Source organism: Carcharodon carcharias, chromosome 26 (assembly GCF_017639515.1).
Source record: "Carcharodon carcharias isolate sCarCar2 chromosome 26, sCarCar2.pri, whole genome shotgun sequence".
Taxonomy (NCBI): Eukaryota; Metazoa; Chordata; class Chondrichthyes; order Lamniformes; family Lamnidae; genus Carcharodon; species Carcharodon carcharias.
In genome coordinates this window covers 1,046,547-1,069,794 of record NC_054492.1, presented here as the reverse complement: position 1 = coordinate 1,069,794, position 23,248 = coordinate 1,046,547, and the positions used below count along the sequence as shown (strand labels likewise).

Genomic DNA, 23,248 nt, shown 5'->3' with positions numbered 1-23,248 from the left:
GCCCTTGAGAAGGTGGTGGAGAGCTGACTCTTCGAACCGCTGGAGTCCATGTGGTGTAGGTACACCCACAGTGCTGTTAGGGAGGGAGCTCCAGGATTTTGCCCCAGCCACAGTGAAGGAATGGCGATATATTTCCAGGTCAGGATGATGTCTGGCTTGGAGGGAAACTTCCAAGTGCTGGTGTTCCATCCATCTGCTGCCCTTGTCCTTTTAGATGGTTGTGGGTTTGGAAGGTGTTTCTAAGGAGCCTTGGTGAATTCCTGCAGTGCATCTTGTAGATGGTACACACTGCTGCTACTGTGCATCGGTGGTGGAGGGAGTGAATGTTTGTGGATGTGGTGCCAATCAAGCGGGGCTGCTTTGTCCTGGATAGTGTTGAGCTTCTCAAGTGTTATGGAAGCTGCACTCATCCAGGCAAGTGGGGAGTATTCCATCACACTCCTGACTTGTGCCTTGTAGATGGTGGACTTTGATGGGTAAGGAGGTGAGTTACTCGCTGCAGGATTCCCAACCTCTGACCTACTCTCATAGGCACAGTACTTACTGTATTTGCTGAGCAGGTCTGACAGCATTTAAAAAAAAATATCCTTTCATGGGATGTGAGTATCACTGGCAAGGCCAGCATTTGTTTCCTATACAAAAACTGGAAAAACTCAGCAGGTCTGGCAGCATCGGCGGAGAAGAGTTGACGTTTTGAGTCCTCATGACCCTTCGACAGAACTGTTGTTTCCTATCCCTAATTGCCCTTGAAAACTCCTTTCAGGAAGCAATTAAGAGTCAACCACATTGTTGTAGGTCTGGAGTCACATGCAGGTCAGACCAGGTAAGGACAGCAGATTTCCTTCCCTAAAGGACATTAGTAAACCAGATGGGGTTTCAGGGCAATTGATGATAGTTATCATGGTCACCGTTACTGAGATTAGCTTTATATTGCAGATTTATTAACTGAATTCAAATGTCACCAGCTGCCGTGATGGGATTGAAATCCATGTCCTTTGGGTCTCTAGTCCAGCAACAATAGCACTATACCACCGACTCCCTCTCTGAAGAAAAGCCATACAGATTTGAAAGGTTAACTCTGTTTCTCTCTTCACAGATGCTGCCAGACCTGCTGAGTTCTTCCAAGGCACAAGTCAGGAGTGTGATGGAATACTCTGTACTTGCCTGGACGAGTGCAGCTCCAATAACATTTGAGAAGCTCAACACTATCCAGGACAAAGCAGCTGCTTGATTGGCACCACATCCACAAACATTCACTCCCTCCACCACCGACACACAGTAACAGCAGTGTGTGTACCATCTAAAAGATGCACTGCAGGAATTCACCAAGGCTCCTTAGATACACCTTCCAAACCCACAACCATCCAAAAGGACAAGGGCAGCCGATAGAGGGGAACACCAGCACCTGGAAGTTTCCCTCCAAGCCAGACATCATCCTGACCTGGAAATATATTGCCATTCCTTCACTGTTTTATTTTATATTTTTGCAGGTTTCCTGTTTACCCTTGGATTTGTAGTTACCTGAACCACACAACCCTTCACTGCTTTTCAGTGCCCCTTTTCTGTACTTAGGAGGTTATCAGGATAGTCCATTCTTTGGACTCAAGAATTGCCAAGGATTGTGTGGCTTGGAGAGCACAGACATCGCAGCAAATTGTCTTTCCAGCCTCGCAATCAATTCTTGGGCACGGACCGCCACTTCCTGATCTGTGGTGGAAGGACTGGTAGAAAGCAGTTCATTAACAGCAGCACCATGATCCTGACTAGGGAATAGCTATCAGGTTGAAGCCACTGCTTAGAGTGATGAAGTTATACAGCACAGAAACAGGCCCTTCCACCCATCATGTCTGTGTCAGCCATCAAGCACACATCTATTCTAATCCCGTTATCCAGCACTTGGCCCCTAGCCCTGTATTCTATGGCATTTCAAGGTGCACATCTAAGCACTTCTTAAATGTTGTGAGAATTCCTGCCTCTGCCACCGCCTCAGGCAGTGTGTTCCTGAGGGTCTAGGTGGACTCCCACTGTCCCTTAAACAACACAGGCAGCAGCTCTGAAGGTGACGGTGCTGTGAGGTGGGAGAATCGAGAGAGCCAAAAGCTTCCAATGTGTGACAGCACTCTCGGAGCTCTTTAAACCTCCTTCCAACATTGCACAACTCTGGGGACAAGAAAACCACAGAAAGGAGCCTTTCAGAGAGGGTCAGGGGGAGCAGGATTAGAGAGAGAGAATGGTTTGGGGAGAGGGGGGTTACATACTCTGGGGAGAGGGGGGGTTATATACTCTGGGGAGAGGGGGGGTTACATACTCTGGGGGGAGGGGGGGTTACATACTCTGGGGAGAGGGGGGGTTACATACTCTGGGGAGAGGGGGGGTTAAATACTCTGGGGAGATGGGGGGGTTAAATACTCTGGGGAGAGGGGGGGTTACATACTCTGGGGAGAGGGGGGGGTTACATACTCTGGGGAGATGGGGGGTTACATACTCTGGGGAGATGGGGGGGTTAAATACTCTGGGGAGAGGGGGGGTTACATACTCTGGGGAGAGGGGGGGGTTAAATACTCTGGGGAGAGGGGGGGTTACATACTCTGGGGAGAGGGGGGGGTTAAATACTCTGGGGAGAGGGGGGGTTACATACTCTGGGGAGAGGGGGGGTTACATACTCTGGGGAGATGGGGGGTTACATACTCTGGGGAGAGGGGGGGTTAAATACTCTGGGGAGAGGGGGGGTTACATACTCTGGGGAGAGGGGGGGGTTAAATACTCTGGGGAGAGGGGGGGTTACATACTCTGGGGAGAGGGGGGGTTACATACTCTGGGGAGAGGGGGGGTTACATACTCTGGGGAGAGGGGGGGTTACATACTCTGGGGAGAGGGGGGGTTACATACTCTGGGGAGAGGGGGGGTTACATACTCTGGGGAGAGGGGGGGTTACATACTCTGGGGAGAGGGGGGGGTTACATACTCTGGGGAGAGGGGGGGTTACATACTCTGGGGAGAGGGGGGGTTACATACTCTGGGGAGAGGGGGGGTTACATACTCTGGGGAGAGGGGGGGGTTACATACTCTGGGGAGAGGGGGGGTTACATACTCTGGGGAGAGGGGGGGGTTACATACTCTGGGGAGAGGGGGGGTTACATACTCTGGGGAGAGGGGGGGGTTACATACTCTGGGGGAGAGGGGGGGTTACATACTCTGGGGAGAGGGGGGGTTACATACTCTGGGGAGAGGGGGGGGGTTACATACTCTGGGGAGAGGGGGGGTTACATACTCTGGGGAGAGGGGGGGGTTACATACTCTGGGGAGAGGGGGGGTTACATACTCTGGGGAGAGGGGGGGTTACATACTCTGGGGAGAGGGGGGGTTACATACTCTGGGGAGAGGGGGGGGTTACATACTCTGGGGAGAGGGGGGGGTTACATACTCTGGGGAGAGGGGGGGTTACATACTCTGGGGAGAGGGGGGGTTACATACTCTGGGGAGAGGGGGGGTTACATACTCTGGGGAGAGGGGGGGTTACATACTCTGGGGAGAGGGGGGGTTACATACTCTGGGGAGAGGGGGGGTTACATACTCTGGGGAGAGGGGGGGTTACATACTCTGGGGAGAGGGGGGGTTACATACTCTGGGGAGAGGGGGGTTAAATACTCTGGGGAGAGGGGGGGTTACATACTCTGGGGAGAGGGGGGGGTTACATACTCTGGGGAGATGGGGGGGTTACATACTCTGGGGAGAGGGGGGGTTACATACTCTGGGGGGAGGGGGGTTACATACCCTGGGGAGAGGGGGGGGTTACATACTCTGGGGAGATGGGGGGTTACATACTCTGGGGAGAGGGGGGGTTACATACTCTGGGGAGAGGGGGGGTTACATACTCTGGGGAGAGGGGGGGTTACATACTCTGGGGAGAGGGGGGGTTAAATACTCTGGGGGGAGGGGGGTTACATACCCTGGGGAGAGGGGTTTACATACTCTGGGGGGAGGGGGGTTAAATACTCTGGGGAGAGGGGGGGTTACATACTCTGGGGAGATGGGGGGGTTAAATACTCTGGGGGGAGGGGGGTTACATACCCTGGGGAGAGGGGTTTACATACTCTGGGGGGAGGGGGGTTAAATACTCTGGGGAGAGGGGGGGTTACATACTCTGGGGAGAGGGGGGGTTACATACTCTGGGGAGAGGGGGGGTTACATACTCTGGGGAGAGGGGGGGTTACATACTCTGGGGAGAGGGGGGGTTACATACCCTGGGGAGAGGGGGGGTTACATACTCTGGGGAGAGGGGGGGTTACATACCCTGGGGAGAGGGGGGGTTACATACTCTGGGGAGAGGGGGGGTTACATACTCTGGGGAGAGGGGGGGTTACATACTCTGGGGAGAGGGGGGGTTACATACCCTGGGGAGAGGGGGGGTTACATACTCTGGGGAGAGGGGGGGTTACATACTCTGGGGAGATGGGGGGGTTAAATACTCTGGGGAGAGGGGGGGTTACATACTCTGGGGAGATGGGGGGGTTAAATACTCTGGGGAGAGGGGGGGTTACATACTCTGGGGAGATGGGGGGGTTAAATACTCTGGGGAGAGGGGGGGGTTACATACTCTGGGGAGAGGGGGGGTTACATACTCTGGGGAGAGGGGGGGTTACATACTCTGGGGAGAGGGGGGGTTACATACTCTGGGGAGAGGGGGGGTTACATACTCTGGGGAGAGGGGGGGTTACATACTCTGGGGAGAGGGGGGGTTAAATACTCTGGGGAGAGGGGGGGTTACATACTCTGGGGAGAGGGGGGGTTACATACTCTGGGGAGAGGGGGGGTTACATACTCTGGGGAGAGGGGGGGTTACATACTCTGGGGAGATGGGGGGGTTAAATACTCTGGGGAGAGGGGGGGTTACATACTCTGGGGAGAGGGGGGGTTACATACTCTGGGGAGATGGGGGGGTTAAATACTCTGGGGGGAGGGGGGTTACATACCCTGGGGAGAGGGGTTTACATACTCTGGGGGGAGGGGGGTTAAATACTCTGGGGAGAGGGGGGGTTACATACTCTGGGGAGAGGGGGGGTTACATACTCTGGGGAGATGGGGGGGTTAAATACTCTGGGGAGATGGGGGGTTACATACTCTGGGGAGAGGGGGGGTTACATACTCTGGGGAGAGGGGGGGTTACATACTCTGGGGAGAGGGGGGGTTACATACTCTGGGGAGAGGGGGGGTTACATACTCTGGGGAGATGGGGGGGTTAAATACTCTGGGGGGAGGGGGGGTTACATACCCTGGGGAGAGGGGGGGTTACATACTCTGGGGAGATGGGGGGGTTAAATACTCTGGGGGGAGGGGGGTTATATACCCTGGGGGGAGGGGTTTACATACCCTGGGGGGAGGGGTTTACATACTCTGGGGGGAGGGGGGTTACATATAGCTTGACCACATTAAATTCTGATTCAGCCTCACCTGGTGTTTTGTTTCCAATTCTGGGAACCTTGCTTTAGGAAGGATGTGAAGACTTTAGAGACAGTGCAGAAAAGATTTTTGGTAATGGTTCCAGGATGAGGGAATGGAATAGATTGGAGAAGCTGGGGTTGTTCTCCTTAGGGAAGACAAGGCTGACAGGAGATTTGACAGTGGTGGTCAAAATCATGAGGGGTCTGGACAGAGTAGGTGGGGAGAAAATGTTCCCATTAGGCTGCGTACTTGGCATCTATCCTTTCCAAGGACAGGTCACCAGGTCATTGTGAAAGATAAGGTAGTTGAGGCACTTGATGGGATAAAAATTGATAAGGAGGGGGTGTTAGAAAGGCTGACTGTACTTAAAGTTGATAAATCCTCAAGACCAGATGACATGTATCCAAGGATACATATGAGGGTGGAAATTGCAGAGGCATTGGCCATAATTTTTCAATCCTCCTTAGATACAGGTGTGGTTCCAAAGAAATAGAGAATTGCAAATGTTACACTCTTGTTCAAAAAAAGGTATGAGGATAAGCCCAGCAACTACAACCCAGTCAGTTTAACCTTGGTGGTAGGGAAGCTTTTAGAAACTATAATAATGACCTAGACTATGGTGTACAGGGCACAATTTCAAGAACTGCGGATGACACGAAACTTGGAAGTATTGTGAATTTTGAGAAGGGTAGTGTTAAACTTCAAAAGAACATAGACATAGAACATCAAAAACAGGTTCGGCCTCAGCTGGAGTATTGTGTCCAGTTCTGGGTGCTGCACTTTGGGAAGGATGTGAAGGCATTGGAGAGGGTGCAGAAAAGATTCATGAGAATGGTTCCAGGGATGAGGAACTTCAGCTAAGTAGATAGATTGGAGAAGTTGGGACTGTTTTCCTTGGAGAAGGTTGAGAGGAGATTTGATAGAGGTGTTCAGAATAATGAGGGGTCTGGACAGTGTAGATAGGGAAAAACTGTACCCATTGGTGGAAGGATCAAGAAGTAGAAGGCACAGACTTAAGGTGACTGGTAAAGAAAGAAATGATGACATGAGGAAAATCTTTTTTATGCAGTGAGTGGTTAGGATCCAGAATGCACTGCCTGAAAGTGTGGTGGAGGCAGATTCAGTCGAGGCATTCACAGAGAATTAGATCATTATCCGAAGAGAAACATTTTGCAGGGCTACGGGAAAAAGACCGGGGGAACTGGTACTAGATGATTTGCTCTTGACAAGAGCTAGCACAGGCATAATGGCCAGAATGGTGTCCTTCTATGCTTTAGCCAGTTTATGGTTCTTTAATTTTGTACAATAGAAAGCAGGAGTATCTGGAGACCATGACAAGTTAGAAAATGAAAATTTTGTGGTTGTTGGAAATACCCAACAGTTCAGGCTGCATCTGTGAAGGGAGAAACAGTTAATGTTTCAGCTCTTTTGAGTACAAACCCATTTCCATCTGTTTCAGATGAAGTTACATTGTTTCATGGTTTGCCATCGTGAGATTTGAACTCTTGATCTTGGGGTTACAAACCCACTACCATAACCACTTGGCTATTTAGGCCAAGCTAGTTAATGTTTCAGGTTGATGATCTATCATCAGAACAATAATTAGTGCTGTTTACCACAGGCTTCCCACAGTATAACTGATGCTCGAGTGTCTTGCTACGATCTCTGTAGAGACTGATCACTTAAAAAAAGAGATTCAAATTTCCAGTTATTAACTGGACAAATGTCCCAACAAGAATTCAGGTTTTGAAAATTTACTATAACAAATTACTAAAAAAAAATACACTATTGATGAAACACTATTTTCTTTTCATAGGCAATTTATAGAACCGTAGACCCATAGAACACGACAGCACAGAAAACAGGCCATTCGGCCCTTCTAGTCTGTGCTGAGATATTATTCCGCTAGTCCCACTGACCTGCACCCAGTCCATAACCTTCCAGACCTCTCCCATCCATGTATCTATCTAATTTATTCTTAAAACTTGAGTGAGCCCACATTTACCACGTAAGATGGTAGCTCGTTCCACACTCTCACCACTCTCTGAGTGAAGAAGTTCCCCCTAATGTTCCCCCCAAACATTTCCCCTTTCACCCTAAAGCCATGTCCTCTCCTAATCTCTCCTAATCTAAGTGGAAAGAGCCTACTCACATTTACTCTGTCTATACACCTCATAATTTTGTAAACTTCTATCAAATCTCCCCTCATTCTTCTACGCTCCAAGGAATAAAGTCCTAACCTGTTTAATCTTTCCCTGTAACTCAACTCCTGAAGACCCGGCAACATCCTAGTAAATCTTCTCTGCACTCTCTCAATCTTACTGATATCCTTCCTGTAGTTAGGCGACCAGAACTGCACACAATACTCCAAAGTTGGCCTCACTAATGTCTTATACAACCTCACCATAACATCCCAACTCCTATACTCAACACTTTGATTTATGAAGGCCAGTATGCCAAAAGCTTTCTTTATAACCCTATCATATGTGACGCCACTTTCAGGGGATTATGTATCTGAACTCCCAGATTCCTTTGTTCCTCCACACTCCTCAGTGCCCTACCATTTACTGTGTATGTCCTACCTTGGTTTGACCTTCCAAAATGTAACACCTCACACTTCTCCACATTAAATTCCATCTGCCATTTTCTGGCCCATTTTTCCTGTTGGTCGATCCCTCTGCAAGCTTTGAAAGCCTTCCTCGCTGTCCACAACGCCTCCAATCTTAGTGTCATCAGCAAACTTGATGATCTAACTTACCAATTTATACTTTAAACTACAGTGAAGAGATTCCCTATTTAACTTTTAGCAATGACTGTAACCTGATCTCAGAATTGTTCCCTTTGCTCTTTACACCACGGCAAATCCATTAGCTCAGTATCTGGGTAAAAAGGCTAATTAGCTAGCTGAGATCCCAACTCCCTTTCACCTTACAAATAAATGGACAGCACAACCCATTACTAACAACTTTCTAGCACTCAGAGAATCAGAAGACTCATCAGAAATAGCCCATTCAACCCATCAAACTTTCTGCACCATCCAGTTACATCCTGGCTGATCTGGTTGTGGGCTTAATTCCACCTTCCTGCCTGTCGCCCATGACCCTTGACTCCCTTGTATTTCAAAAATCTGTCTAACTCCACCTTGTATATATTCAGTGACCGAGCCCCCACTGCCCGCTGGAGAAGAGAATTGCAAAGACTATTAACAACCCTCTGAGAGAAGAAATTCCTCTTCACCTCTTTCTTAAATCACAGACCCCTTATTTTTAAACTGTGTCCCCTAGTTCTAGATTCCCCATGAAAGGGAACATCCTTTCGGCTATCTACCCTGTCACGCCCCTTCAAAAATTTATATGTTGCAATAAGATCACATCTCCTTCTCCTAAATTCCAATGAGTACAGGCCCAACCTGCTCAACCTTTCCTCATTAGACAACCTTCATTGCAGGAATCAGCAGAGCTAACCTTTGAACTGATCCCAATGCAACTATATCCTTAAGAAAGGAGACAAAGCTGTACACAGTACTCCAGGTGCAGTCTCAGCAATGCCCCATACAGTTGTGGCAAGACTTCCCTACTTTTATACTCCACCCCCCACCCCTTGCAATAAAGCCCAGCATTGCACTTGCCTTTCCATTTGATGCTGTCCCTGCATGCTGTCTTTTTAATGTACAAGGGCACCCAAACTCCTTTGTACAGCAGCATTCTGCAGTCTCTCTCTTTTAAAAAGATATTCTGTGTTTCTATTCTCCCTGTCAAAGTGGACAACCTCACGGTTTCCCACATTACATTCCAACTGTCAAGTTTTTTCCACTCACTTAACCTGCCTCCATCCATTTGCAAACTCTTTGTATTCTACTCATGGCTTGCTTTCCTACCTATGTTTGCATGATCAGCAAATTTGGCTACAATACAGTTGGCTCCTTCATCTAAGTCATTAATATAGACCATAATTAGACCCATAGATGTTTACAGCACAAAGGGAGGCCATTCAGCCCATCGTGTCCGCACCAGTCACCAAAGATCTGACTATACTATTCCCATTTTCCAGTGCTTGGCCCATAGCCCTGGAGGCTATGGTGATGCAAGTGAATATCTAAATACTTCTTAAATGTTATGAGGGTTTCTGACTCAACCACCCTTTCAGGAAGTGAGTTCCAGGCTCCAAACAGCCTCTGGGTGAAAAAATTTCTCCTCAACTCCCCTCTTAGCCTTCTACCTCTTACCTTATATCTATGTCCCCTGGTTATTGACCCCTTTACTAACAACCCCAGCCAATCCAATCTTTCCTCATAGCTCAGACCCTCCAGCCCAGGCAGCATCCTGGTGAATCTCCTCTGCACCCTCTCCAGTGCAATCACCTCCTTCCTATACAAAAACAAAAATAGCTGGAAAAACTCAGCAGGTCTGGCAGCATCTGCGGAGAGGAACACAGTTAACGTTTCGAGTCCGTATGTCTCTTCAACAGAATGAAGGAAAAATAGAAAAGAGGTGAAATATAAGCTGGGGGGGTGGGACAGGTAGATGTGGATAGAGGGCCAGTGATAGGTGGAGATAACCAAGAGATGTCACAGACAAAAGGACAGAGAGGGTTGAAGCTGGTGATATTATCTGAGGAATGTGATAATAAAGGTACAGATAGCCCTAGTGGGGGTGGGGTGGGGGGAAGGGATCAAAAGGCTAAAAGGTAGAGATAAAACAATGGATGGAAATACATTTAAAAATAATGGAAATAAGTGGGAAAAGAAAAACCTATATAAATTATTGGAAAAAAACGGGGATCGGAAAGGGGGTGGGGATGGAGGAGAGAGTTCATGATCTAAAATTGTTGAACTCAGTATTCAGTCCAGAAGGCTGTAAAGTGCCTAGTCGGAAGATGAGGTGCTGTTCAATGTGGTGACCAGAGCAGCATGCAGTATTCCAGCTGTAGCCTAACCAGCATTTTATACAGTTCCAGCATAACCTCCTTGCTCTTATATTCTATGCCTCGGCTATTTAAGGCAAGTATCCCATATGCCTCCTTAACTACCTTATCTAGCAGCCCTGCCAACTTCAGGGATCTGTGGAATATGCACTTCAAGGTCCTACCATAAATAGTGTAATCCCTTGCCTTGTTAGTCCTCCCCAAGTGCATTACCTCACACTTTTCCGGGTTGAATTCCATTTGCCACTGCTCTGCCCTCCTGAGGTGCCAGCACTGATCACTGTGACACTGTACAGGTTACAGTTTGCTGACTCTTTGTTTCTTATTAATTAGCTAATCCTCTGTCCATGCTGATGAGAGTTGCCTCCTGATGAGAGTTGGCCCCTGACAAACACTCATTAATATGCTTCATTTCTGGGAGCTGGTAACTTACCCAGTGTCTATTCAAACCCTTCTGACCTATAGATATAGAACAGGTAGCCAAGGTGTCAGGATGGTCACCTCCTCCACAGTCTGGCCCCCCATGCTCTGAGGTCACTGGGGTGTGCAGGGTGCCAGGAGGCTTTCTGTTGTTGGTTCAGGGATCTTTGTAAAGTCGAGTGACCTTAATGTGGGGAGGGCAATCTTTCTGAGTTTTATCTCTACCTTGTTTTTGTCCCTGACTACTTAAAATTGTTTATATTTTTTTCAGCGACAGAGAGAGAATTCAATGCTGCACCATCTAATTCCATGGGCCTTCTATACAATTTTAAAAATAGCTATTTCTTACACTTTATATCACTGCATTACAATACTGCATGGGAGAACCACAGTACAAAAAGGAAATGGGGAGGATACAGGCTCAACATGTTCCCTCTAGGGTAATCGGAAGCAGTAACAAGCCCAGAGAACCATGGATGACCTCGGATATTCAGGATACAATGAGAAGGAAAGGAGAGGCTTTTAGCAGGTACAAGAGAAGCAAATCAGCGGAGGCATTAGTGGAGTACAGACAGTGCAGGGCGGAGCTTAAGAAAGCAATTAGGAGAGCAAAGAGGGGATATGAGAAAGCTCTGGCTGGTAAAAGTAGGGAAAATCCCAAGATATTCTATAAGTATATTAATGGGAAGAGGATAACCAGGGAAAGAGTAATAAGGGACCAAGGGGCAATCTATGGGTGGAGCCAGAGGACATCGCTAGAGTGTTGAATGAATACTTCACATCCATCTTCACCCAAGAGAATGAGGATGAAGGTATCGAACTCAGGGAGAGAGACTGCAAGGTTCTAAAGCAAATTGATATAGGGAGTGACAAGGTATTGGAGGTGTTGGCAATCTTAAAAGTGGACAAATCTCCAGGTCTGGATGATTTGTGTCCCAGACTGCTGAGGGAGGCAAGGGAGGAGATTGCAGGGGCTCTGACCCAAATTTTTAATTCTTCTCTGGCCACAGGGGAGGTACCAGAGGACGGGAGAACAGCTAATATGGTTCCGCTACTTAAGAAGGGTTGTAGAGATAAGCCAGGGAACTACAGGCCAGTGAGTCTCACGTCAGTGGTAGGGAAACTATTGGAGAAAATTCTGAAGGAGAGAATCTATCTCCACTTGGAGAGGCAAGGTTTGATCAGGGATAGTCAGCATGGCTTTGTTAGAGGAAGGTCATGCCTAACACATTTGATTGAATTGTTTGAGGAGGTGACCAGGTGTGTAGATGAGGGTAGTGCCGTTGATGTAGTTTATATGGATTTCAGCAAAGCCTTTGACAAGGTCCCACATGGGAGACTTATAAAGAAGGCAAATGCACATGGGATAAAGGGTAATTTGATAAGGTGGTTTCAAAATTTGCTTAGTTGTAGGAGACAGAGGGTGATGACAAAAGGAAGCTTTAATGACTGGAAGCCAGTGTCTAGTGGCGTACCACAGGGATCTGTGCTCGGGCCCCTATTATTCATTATTTATATAAACGACATAGATGTGGGGGGTAGGATTAGTAAGTTTGCGGATGACACAAAGATTGGCCGGGTGGTTAACATTGAGGTTGAGTGTCTTGGGCTACAGGAAGAAATAGATGGGTGGTCAAATGGGCAGATAAGTGGCAGATGGAATTTAACCCTGAAAAGTGTGAGGTGATACACTTTGGAAGGAGTAATTTGACAAGGAAGTATTCAATGAATGGCATGACACTAGGAAGTTCTGAGGAACAAAGGGACCTTGGCGTGTGTGTCCATAGATCTCTGAAGGCGGGGGTGCATGTTAGGGGGTGGTGAAAAAGGTACATGGGACACTTGCCTTTATCAATCGAGGCATGGATCACAAAAGTAGGGAGGTCATGTTGGAGTTGTACAGAACCTTGGTGAGGCCACAGCTGGAGTACTGTGTGCAGTTTTGGTTGCCACATTATAGGAAGGTGATTGCACTAGAGGGGGTGCAGAGGAGATTCACCAGGATGTTGCCTGGGATGAAACATTTAAGTTATGGAGAGAGGTTGGATAGACTTGGGTAGTTTTCACTGGATCAGAGAAGACTGAGGGGCGACCTGGTCAAGTGTACAAGATTATGAGGGGCATGGACAGGGTGGATAGGGAGCAGCTGTTCCCCTTAGTTGAAGGGTCAGCCACAAGGGGGCATAAGTTCAAGGTGAGGGGCAGGAGGTTTAGGTGGTATGTGGGGAAAATCTCTTTTACCCAGAGGGTGGTGATGGTCTGGTATGTGCTGCCTGGGAGGGTGGTGGAGGCGGGTTGCCTCACATCCTTTAAAAAGTACCTGGCATGTCATAACATTCAAGGCTATGGGCCAAATGCTGGTAAATGGGATTAGGTAGGCAGGTCAGGTGTTTCTTGTATGTGGGTGCAGACTCGATGGGCTGAAGGGCCTCTTCTGCACTGTGTGATTCTGTGATTCTGTAAATAAAAAGCATAATGGGTGTGGATGTAAAAACCCCTGTTCCTCTTTCCCCCAGGTGTATGCTGCAAAACATCATCTGAACTTGTTGGGCAGCTGGAAGGCGATGGTGGAAGAAGGTGGCTACCTCTCACTCTGGAGGGGCAATGGAACGAATGTGACAAAAGTTGCCCCAGAGACTGGCATCAAGTTTCTAGCTTATGAGAAGGTAACTGGCCCTGTCCGATGTAGGCCAGATCTCTTCTTAGAACTCTTTACTTACCAAGTTTACCCCATAAACTGAACACTGAATATTTGAACTCAGTAAATTGTGTCGCTTCTGTGGATTTAAAAGCCCCTCAGAACCCTTGCTTGAGGAGCTAAACTGCTAAATAAGCACAATGACCTAGCTAACTGCTAAGTTGGCCTGCAGAGGGGAAACAATCCACAATGATACAATGACCCAGAGCTTCCAATTTCCAGATGGTCATACCCTAGGTGTAACCAGGAGATACACTCAGAAGTTCCAATGCAGGAACCCTGCAGGAATTGCTTGGGAAGTTTGGACTTCCGTTGGACAATTCCCCTGCTCTCTAGGACCCCCAAAACTCAAGTTAGAGTCGGAGAATTTGGACTCACTTAGCAGAATAAGAACATAAGAAATAGGAACAGGAGTAGACCATTCAGCCCCTCCAGCCTGTTCTGCCATTCAATAAGATCATGGCTGACCTTGTGTTTCGATTTCTACATTCCCATCTAACCCCATCTAACAAGAATCTATCTACCTCTGCCTTAAAAATATTCAGTGACCCAACTCCACCACCCTCTGGGGCAGAGAGTTCCAAAGTCGCACAACGCTCTGAGAGAAAACATTTCTCCCCATCTCTGTCCTAAAAGGGTTACCCCTAATTTTAAAACAGTGCCGCCTAGTTCTGGACTCACCCACAAGAAACACCCATCAGAGTCTTAAAGGTTTCAATCAAATCACCCCTCACTCTTCTAAACTCCAGTGTAAACAAGCCCAGTCTGTCCAACCTTTCCTCATAAGACAACCCACTCATTCCAGGTATCAATCGAGTAAACCTCCTGTGAACTGCCTCCAATGCATTTACACCCTTCCTTAAATAAGGAGACCAAAGCTGCACTCAGCATTCATGGTGCGGTCTTACCAATACCCTGTATAACTGAAGCATAACATCCTTACTTTCATGTTCAATCCCTCTCATAATAAAGGATAGCATTCCATTAGCCTCCTTAATTACATGCTGTACCTGCATACTAACTTTTTGTGACTCATACACTAGAACACCTAGCTCCTGCTGCAGAATTATGCAGCCATTCTCCTTTTAAGTAATACTCTGCTTTTTTGTTCTTCCTGCCAAAGTGAACAACCTCACATTTTCCCACATTAAACTCCATTTGCCAGATCTTTGTTCACTCACTCAACCTGTATATTTCCATCTGCAAACTCCTTATGTCCTCTTCACAACATACTTACCTACCTATCTTTGAATCACCTGTAAATTTAGCTACCATGTCTTCACTCCCTTCATCTAAGTCATTGATGTAGATCATAAGAAGTTGAGGCCCCAGTACAGATCCCTGTGGGATGCTACTTGCACAACTGCCAATCAGTAAAAGGCCCATTTATGCATACTCACTGCTTTCTGCCAGCCAGCCAATCTTCTACCCATGCTATCGTGTTACCCTCTACACCATGAGCTTTTATTTTCTGTAATAATCTTTGATGGCACCTTATCAAATTTTTAAAAATTTCATTCACGGAATGTGGGCTTCGCTGGCTGGGCCGACATTTATTGCCATCCCTAGTTGCCCTCGAGAAGGTGGTGGAGAGCTGCCTTCTTGAATTGCAGTAATCTATTTGGTGTAGATACATCCACAGTGCTGTTAGGGAGGGAGTTCCAGGATTTTTACCCAGCGACAGTGAAGGAACGGCGATATATTTCCAAGTCAGGATGGTGAGTGACTTGGAGGGGAACTTCCAGGTGGTGGTGTTCCCATCTATCTGCTGCCCTTGTCCTTCTAGGTGGTAGTGGTCGTGGGTTTGGAAGTTGCTGTCGAAGGAGCCTTGGTGAATTCCTGCAGTGCATCTTGTAGATGGTACACACTGCTGCTGTGCGTCGGTGGTGGGGAGAGTGAATGTTTGTGGATGAGGTGCCAATCAAGTGGGCTGCTTTGTCCTGGATAGTGTCAAGATTCTTGAGTGTTGTGGGAGCTGCACTCATCCAGGCAAGTGGGGACTATTCCATCACATTCCTGATTTGTGCTTGTAGATGATGGACAAGCTTTGGGGAGTCAGGAGGTGAGTTACTTGGTGCACGATTCCTAGCATCTGACCTGCACTTGAAGACAGTATTTATATGGCTAGTCCAGTTCAGTTTCTGGTCAATATAAACCCCCAGAGTGTTGATAGGGGGGGATTCAATGATGGTGATGCCATTGAATGTCAAGGGGCAATGGTTGGATTCTTTCTTGTTGGAGATGTTCAACACGATCACCGTGTTCTCCGCCTCCATGTTCCCTGTCATCATGTTCACAGTCCCCAGTCACCTTGTTCCCTGACACCGTGTTCCCATCACAGTGTTCCCTGTTATCTTGTCCCCCCGTCACCGTGCCCCCCCGTCACCTTGTTCCCCATCACTGTGCTCAGTCACTGTGTTCCATGTCACCGTGTTCCCCAATTCCCATATTCCCCATCACCATGTTCCCCATCATTGTGTTTCTTGGCACTGTGGTCCCCACTTACCAAGTTCCCTGTCACTGCATTCAGCATTTACCATAGCCTTCATCACCGTGTTCCCCGCCTCCGTGTTCCCCGTCTCCTTGTTCCCCCGTCTCCGTGTTCCCCGCCTCCGTGTTCCCCAATGATGATGTTCTCCATTCACCGTGTTCCCCCGTCTCCGTGTTCCCCGTCTCCTTGTTCCCCCGTCACCGTGTTCCCCAATGATGACGTTCTCCAGTCACCGTGTTTCCCCCATCACCGTGTTCCCCAATGATGATGTTCTCCAGTCACCGTGTTTCTCCAGTCACCGTGTTCCCCAATGATGATGTTCTCCATTCACCGTGTTCCCCCGTCACCGTGTTCAAAGTCACCGTGTTCCCCCATCACCGCATTTAGCATTTACCATAGCCTTCATCACCATGTTCCCCATCACCGTGTTCCCCAATGATGATGTTCTCCAGTCACCGTGTTTCTCCAGTCACCGTGTTCCCCAATGATGATGTTCTCCAGTCACCGTGTTTCTCCAGTCACCGTGTTCCCCAATGATGATGTTCTCCAGTCACCATGTTTCTCCAGTCACCGTGTTCCCCAATGATGTTCTCCAGTCACTGTGGTCCCCAGTCACCGTGTTCCCCCGTCACCGTGTTCCCCAATGATGATGTTCTCCAGTCACCGTGTTCCCCAATGATGATGTTCTCCAGTCACCGTGTTCCCCAATGATGATGTTCTCCAGTCACCGTGTTTCTCCAGTCACCGTGTTCCCCAATGATGATGTTCTCCAGTCACTGTGGTCCCCAGTCACCGTGTTCCCCCGTCACCATGTTCCCCAATGATGATGTTCTCCAGTCACCATGTTTCTCCAGTCACCGTGTTCCCCAATGATGTTCTCCAGTCACCGTGGTCCCCAGTCACCGTGTTCCCCCGTCACCATGTTCCCCCGTCACCATGTTCCCCAATGATGATGTTCTCCAGTCACCGTGTTCCCCAATGATGTTCTCCAGTCACCGTGTTCCCCAATGATGATGTTCTCCAGTCACCGTGGTCCCCAGTCACCGTGTTCCCCCGTCACCATGTTCCCCAATGATGATGTTCTCCAGTCACCGTGGTCCCCAATGATGACGTGCTCCAGTCACCGTGTTTCTCCAGTCACTGTGTTCCCCAATGATGATGTTCTCCAGTCACCATGTTTCTCCAGTCACCGTGTTCCCCAATGATGATGTTCTCCAGTCACCGTGGTCTCCAGGCACCGTGGTCCCCGTCACCGTGTTCCCCAATGATGATGTTCTCCAGTCACCGTGTTTCCCCCGTCACCGTGTTCCCCAATGATGATGTTCTCCAGTCACCATGTTTCTCCAGTCACCATGTTCCCCAATGATGATGTTCTCCAGTCACCGTGGTCCCCAGTCACCGTTTTCCCCCGTCACCATGTTCCCCCGTCACCATGTTCCCCAATGATGATGTTCTCCAGTCACCGTGTTCCCCAATGATGATGTTCTCCAGTCACCGTGTTCCCCAATGATGATGTTCTCCAGTCACCGTGGTCCCCAGTCACCGTGTTTCCCCCGTCACCATGTTCCCCAATGATGATGTTCTCCAGTCACCGTGTTTCCCCCGTCACCGTGTTCCCCAATGATGATGTTCTCCAGTCACCGTGTTTCCCCCGTCACCGTGTTCCCCAATGGTGATGTTCTCCAGTCACCGTGTTTCCCCAGTCACCGTGTTCCCCAATGATGATGTTCTCCAGTCACCGTGTTTCTCCAGTCACCGTGTTCCCCAATGATGATGTTCTCCAGTCACCGTGTTCCCCTGTCACCGTGTTCCCCCGTCACCATGTTCCCCAATGATGATGTTCTCCAGTCACCGTGTTCCCTAATGATGATGTTCTCCAGTCACCGTGGTCCCCAGTCTCCGTGTTCCCCCGTCACCATGTTCCCCAATGATGATGTTCTCCAGTCACCGTGTTTCCCCCGTCATCATGTTCCCCAATGATGATGTTCTCCAGTCACCATGTTTCTCCAGTCACCGTGTTCCCCAATGATGTTCTCCAGTCACCATGTTTCTCCAGTCACCGTGTTCCCCAATGATGATGTTCTCCAGTCACCGTGTTCCCTGTCACCGTGTTCTCCAATGATGATGTTCTCCAGTCACCGTGTTTCTCCAGTCACCGTGTTCCCCAATGATGATGTTCTCCAGTCACCGTGTTCCCCAGTCACCGTGTTCCCCAATGATGATGTTCTCCAGTCACCATGTTTCTCCAGTCACCGTGTTCCCCAATGATGATGTTCTCCAGTCACTGTGGTCCCCAGTCACCGTGTTTCCCCCGTCACCATGGTCCCCAATGATGATGTTCTCCAGTCACCGTGTTCCCCAATGATGATGTTCTCCAGTCACCGTGTTCCCCAATGATGATGTTCTCCAGTCACCGTGTTTCTCCAGTCACCGTGTTCCCCAATGATGATGTTCTCCAGTCACCGTGTTTCTCCAGTCACCGTGTTTCCCCCGTCACCATGTTCCCCAATGATGATGTTCTCCAGTCACCATGTTTCTCCAGTCACCGTATTCCCCAATGATGATGTTCTCCAGTCACCGTGTTTCTCCAGTCACCGTGTTCCCCGTCACCGTGTTCCCTGTCACCGTGTTCCTCAATGATGATGTTCTCCAGTCACCGTGTTCCCCAATGATGATGTTCTCCAGTCACCGTGGTCCCCAGTCTCCGTGTTCCCCCGTCACCATGTTCCCCAATGATGATGTTCTCCAGTCACCGTGTTTCCCCCGTCACCATGTTCCCCAATGATGATGTTCTCCAGTCACCATGTTTCTCCAGTCACCGTGTTCCCCAATGATGTTCTCCAGTCACCATGTTTCTCCAGTCACCGTGTTCCCCAATGATGATGTTCTCCAGTCACCGTGTTCCCTGTCACCGTGTTCTCCAATGATGATGTTCTCCAGTCACCGTGTTTCTCCAGTCACCGTGTTCCCCAATGATGATGTTCTCCAGTCACCGTGTTCCCCAGTCACCGTGTTCCCCAATGATGATGTTCTCCAGTCACCATGTTTCTCCAGTCACCGTGTTCCCCAATGATGATGTTCTCCAGTCACTGTGGTCCCCAGTCACCGTGTTTCCCCCGTCACCATGGTCCCCAATGATGATGTTCTCCAGTCACCGTGTTCCCCAATGATGATGTTCTCCAGTCACCGTGTTCCCCAATGATGATGTTCTCCAGTCACCGTGTTTCTCCAGTCACCGTGTTCCCCAATGATGATGTTCTCCAGTCACCGTGTTTCTCCAGTCACCGTGTTTCCCCCGTCACCATGTTCCCCAATGATGATGTTCTCCAGTCACCATGTTTCTCCAGTCACCGTATTCCCCAATGATGATGTTCTCCAGTCACCGTGTTTCTCCAGTCACCGTGTTCCCCGTCACCGTGTTCCCTGTCACCGTGTTCCTCAATGATGATGTTCTCCAGTCACCGTGTTCCCCAATGATGATGTTCTCCAGTCACCGTGGTCCCCAGTCACCGTGTTCCCCGTCACCGTGTTCCCCAATGATGATGTTCTCCAGTCACTGTGGTCCCCAGTCACCGTGTTCCCCGTCACCGTGTTCCCCAATGATGATGTTCTCCAGTCACCGTGTTCCCCGTCACCGTGTTCTCCAATGATGATGTTCTCCAGTCACCATGTTTCTCCAGTCACCGTGTTCCCCAATGATGATGTTCTCCAGTCACCGTGTTCCCCAGTCACCGTGTTCCCCAATGATGATGTTCTCCAGTCACCGTGTTTCTCCAGTCACCGTGTTTCTCCAGTCACCGTGTTCCCCAATGATGATGTTCTCCAGTCACCGTGGTCCCCAGTCACCGTGTTCCCTGTCACCGTGTTCCTCAATGATGATGTTCTCCAGTCACCGTGTTCCCCAATGATGATGTTCTCCAGTCACCGTGGTCTCCAGTCACCGTGTTCCCCAATGATGATGTTCTCCAGTCACCGTGGTCTCCAGTCACCGTGTTCCCCCGTCACCGTGTTCCCCAATGATGATGTTCTCCAGTCTTTATGTTTCTTCAGTCACCGTGGTCCCCGTCACCGTGTTCCCCAATGATGATGTTCTCCAGTCACCGTGGTCCCCCGTCACCGTGGTCCCCCGTCACCGTGGTCCCCCGTCACCGTGTTCAAAGTCACCATAGTCACCGTGTTCCCCCGTCACCGTGTTCCCCCGTCACCATGTTCAGCATTTAGCATAGCCTTCATCACTGTGTTCCCCGTCACCATATTCCCCAATTTCTATGTTCCTCAGTCACCGTGTTCCCCATCACTGTGTTCCTCAGTCACCGTGTTCCCCATCACTGTGTTCCACAGTCACCGTGTTCCCCATCACTGTGTTCCACAGTCACCGTGTTCCCCATCACTGTGTTCCACAGTCACCGTGTTCCCCATCACTGTGTTTCACAGTCACCGTGTTCCCCATCACTGTGTTTCACAGTCACCGTGTTCCCCAATGATGATGTTCTCCAGTCTTTATGTTTCTTCAGTCACCGTGGTCCCCGTCACCGTGTTCCCCAATGATGATGTTCTCCAGTCACCGTGTTCCCCAATGATGATGTTCTCCAGTCACCGTGGTCCCCCGTCACCGTGGTCCCCCGTCACCGTGGTCCCCCGTCACCGTGTTCAAAGTCACCATAGTCACCGTGTTCCCCCGTCACCGTGTTCCCCCGTCACCGTGTTCAGCATTTAGCATAGCCTTCATCACTGTGTTCCCCGTCACCATATTCCCCAATTTCTATGTTCCTCAGTCACCGTGTTCCCCATCACTGTGTTCCTCAGTCACCGTGTTCCCCATCACTGTGTTCCACAGTCACCGTGTTCCCCATCACTGTGTTCCACAGTCACCGTGTTCCCCATCACTGTGTTCCACAGTCACCGTGTTCCCCATCACTGTGTTCCACAGTCACCGTGTTCCCCGTCACTGTGTTCACAGTCACCGTGTTCCCCATCACTGTGTTCCACAGTCACCGTGTTCCCCATCACTGTGTTCCCCCGTCACCGTGTTCCCCAATGATGATGTTCTCCAGTCTTTATGTTTCTTCAGTCACCGTGGTCCCCGTCACCGTGTTCCCCAATGATGATGTTCTCCAGTCACCGTGGTCCCCCGTCACCGTGGTCCCCCGTCACCGTGGTCCCCCGTCACCGTGTTCAAAGTCACCATAGTCACCGTGTTCCCCCGTCACCGTGTTCCCCCGTCACCGTGTTCAGCATTTAGCATAGCCTTCATCACCGTGTTCCCCCGTCACCGTGTTCAGCATTTAGCATAGCCTTCATCACTGTGTTCCCCGTCACCATATTCCCCATCACTGTGTTCCTCAGTCACCGTGTTCCCCATCACTGTGTTCCACAGTCACCGTGTTCCCCATCACTGTGTTCCACAGTCACCGTGTTCCCCATCACTGTGTTCCACAGTCACCGTGTTCCCCATCACTGTGTTCCACAGTCACCGTGTTCCCCATCACTGTGTTCCACAGTCACCGTGTTCCCCATCACTGTGTTCCACAGTCACCGTGTTCCCCATCACTGTGTTCACAGTCACCGTGTTCCCCATCACTGTGTTCCCCATCACTGTGTTCACAGTCACCGTGTTCCCCATCACTGTGTTCACAGTCACCGTGTTCCCCATCACTGTGTTCACAGTCACCGTGTTCCCCATCACTGTGTTCACAGTCACCGTGTTCCCCATCACCTCTGCTCCCCTCATCTAAACAATTGATGTAATTTGTCAAAATTCCTTCCCGAGCATAGACCTGTGTGTGTCTCCACCAGTCATATCTTGCCACTCAGTCAATGACCCAGTTATACATATTTTCTTTTTCTGCCAGTCAATCTCCTACCCCCTACACCATGAGCTTTTATTTTCTGCAATAATCTTTGATCTGGCACCTTATCAAATGCATTCTGGCAATCCAAGTACAGCACGTCTACAGGTTCCCCTTTATCCACCACACATGCTGCTCCTTCAAAGAACTCTAATAAATTGGTTAAACATGATTTCCTTTTCACAAAACCATGCTGACTCTTCCCAATGATCTTCTATTTTTCTAAGTGCCCAGCTATAGCACCTCTATTGATCAACACCTTCTCCACAATAAACGTCCAGCTAACTGGCCTATAGTTTCCTGTTTTCCGCCTCCCTCCCTTCTTGAATAGAGGGGTTATATTTGCTACTTTCCAGTCTGATGGAACCTTTCCAGAATCTAGGGAATTTTGGAAAATTAACACCAACACATTTACTATCTCATTTACCACCTCTTTTAAGGCCCTAAGATGTAGTCCATCAGGACCCAGAGACTTGTCAGCCCGCAGCTCCATCAGTTTGCACAGTACTGGTTCCCTAGTGATGGTAATTATACCAAGTCCTCCCTCCCTTCCACCTCCTGATTTATAGCTATTACTGGAATGTATAATCTATAGCGAAGACAGGAGCAAAATATTTGTTCATTTCATCCGCCATTTCCTTATTATCTACTATTAACTCCCCTCCTCACTCTCTAGAGGACCAACACTCACTTTACTTACTCATTCCCTCTTTAAGTACTTGTAGAAACTCTTACCATCAGTTTTTACATTTCTAGTTAGCTGCCTCTCGTGCACTAATTTCTTTCTCCTGATTAACCTTTTAGTCATTCTCTGCCATTCCTTATATTCTGACCAATCTGTCCTGCCACTCATCCTTGCGCTGTTTATGTTTTTTTCTTAAGTTTGATGCTTTCTTTAACTTCTCTAGGAATCTGAAATATCCCATTAAATGTCTCTATTGATCTATCTATTCACTAGCCCACATTCTACTGGATGTAAAATTCAATCACATTGTGGTCACTGCCACCAAGTGGTGGCTTTACTCTGATTGCATGGAATGTGGGAGTAGCTAGGCCCAGCATTTATTACCCATCCCTAAAGGGCATCAAAGGGCATTTAAGAGTCAATAACATTGCTGTGGGTCTGGAGTCACCAGCTAAGGATGGCAGATGAGTTTTTAATGACAATTGGCAATGGTTTTGTTGTCATCATCAGACTTTTAATTCCAGATTTTTATTGAATTCAAACTTCACCATCTGCTGTGGTGGGATTCGAACCCAGGTCCCCAGCGCGTTACTCTGGGTCTCTAGAACACTAGCCCAGTGATAATACCACTATGCCATCACCTCCCCAATTAACCCTGTCACATTACACAATACCAAATCTAATATAACTTGCTCTCTGGTTGGTTCCAGAATGCGCTGCTCTAAGAAACTATCTCGAAA

At 48.8% G+C, this 23,248-nt stretch overlaps 1 protein-coding gene across 1 annotated transcript in view; it reads left to right on the top strand.

Annotated features, from left to right (window-relative positions):
- The window catches only part of LOC121270058 (calcium-binding mitochondrial carrier protein SCaMC-3-like), a 70,593-nt gene that overhangs the window by 13,477 nt on the left and 33,868 nt on the right, over positions 1–23,248 (top strand). Inside the window, exon 3 of the mRNA XM_041175387.1 lies at positions 13,302–13,451. Within this exon, the coding sequence (XP_041031321.1) occupies positions 13,302–13,451 (150 nt within the window). The remainder of the gene's footprint in view (positions 1–13,301; positions 13,452–23,248) is intronic.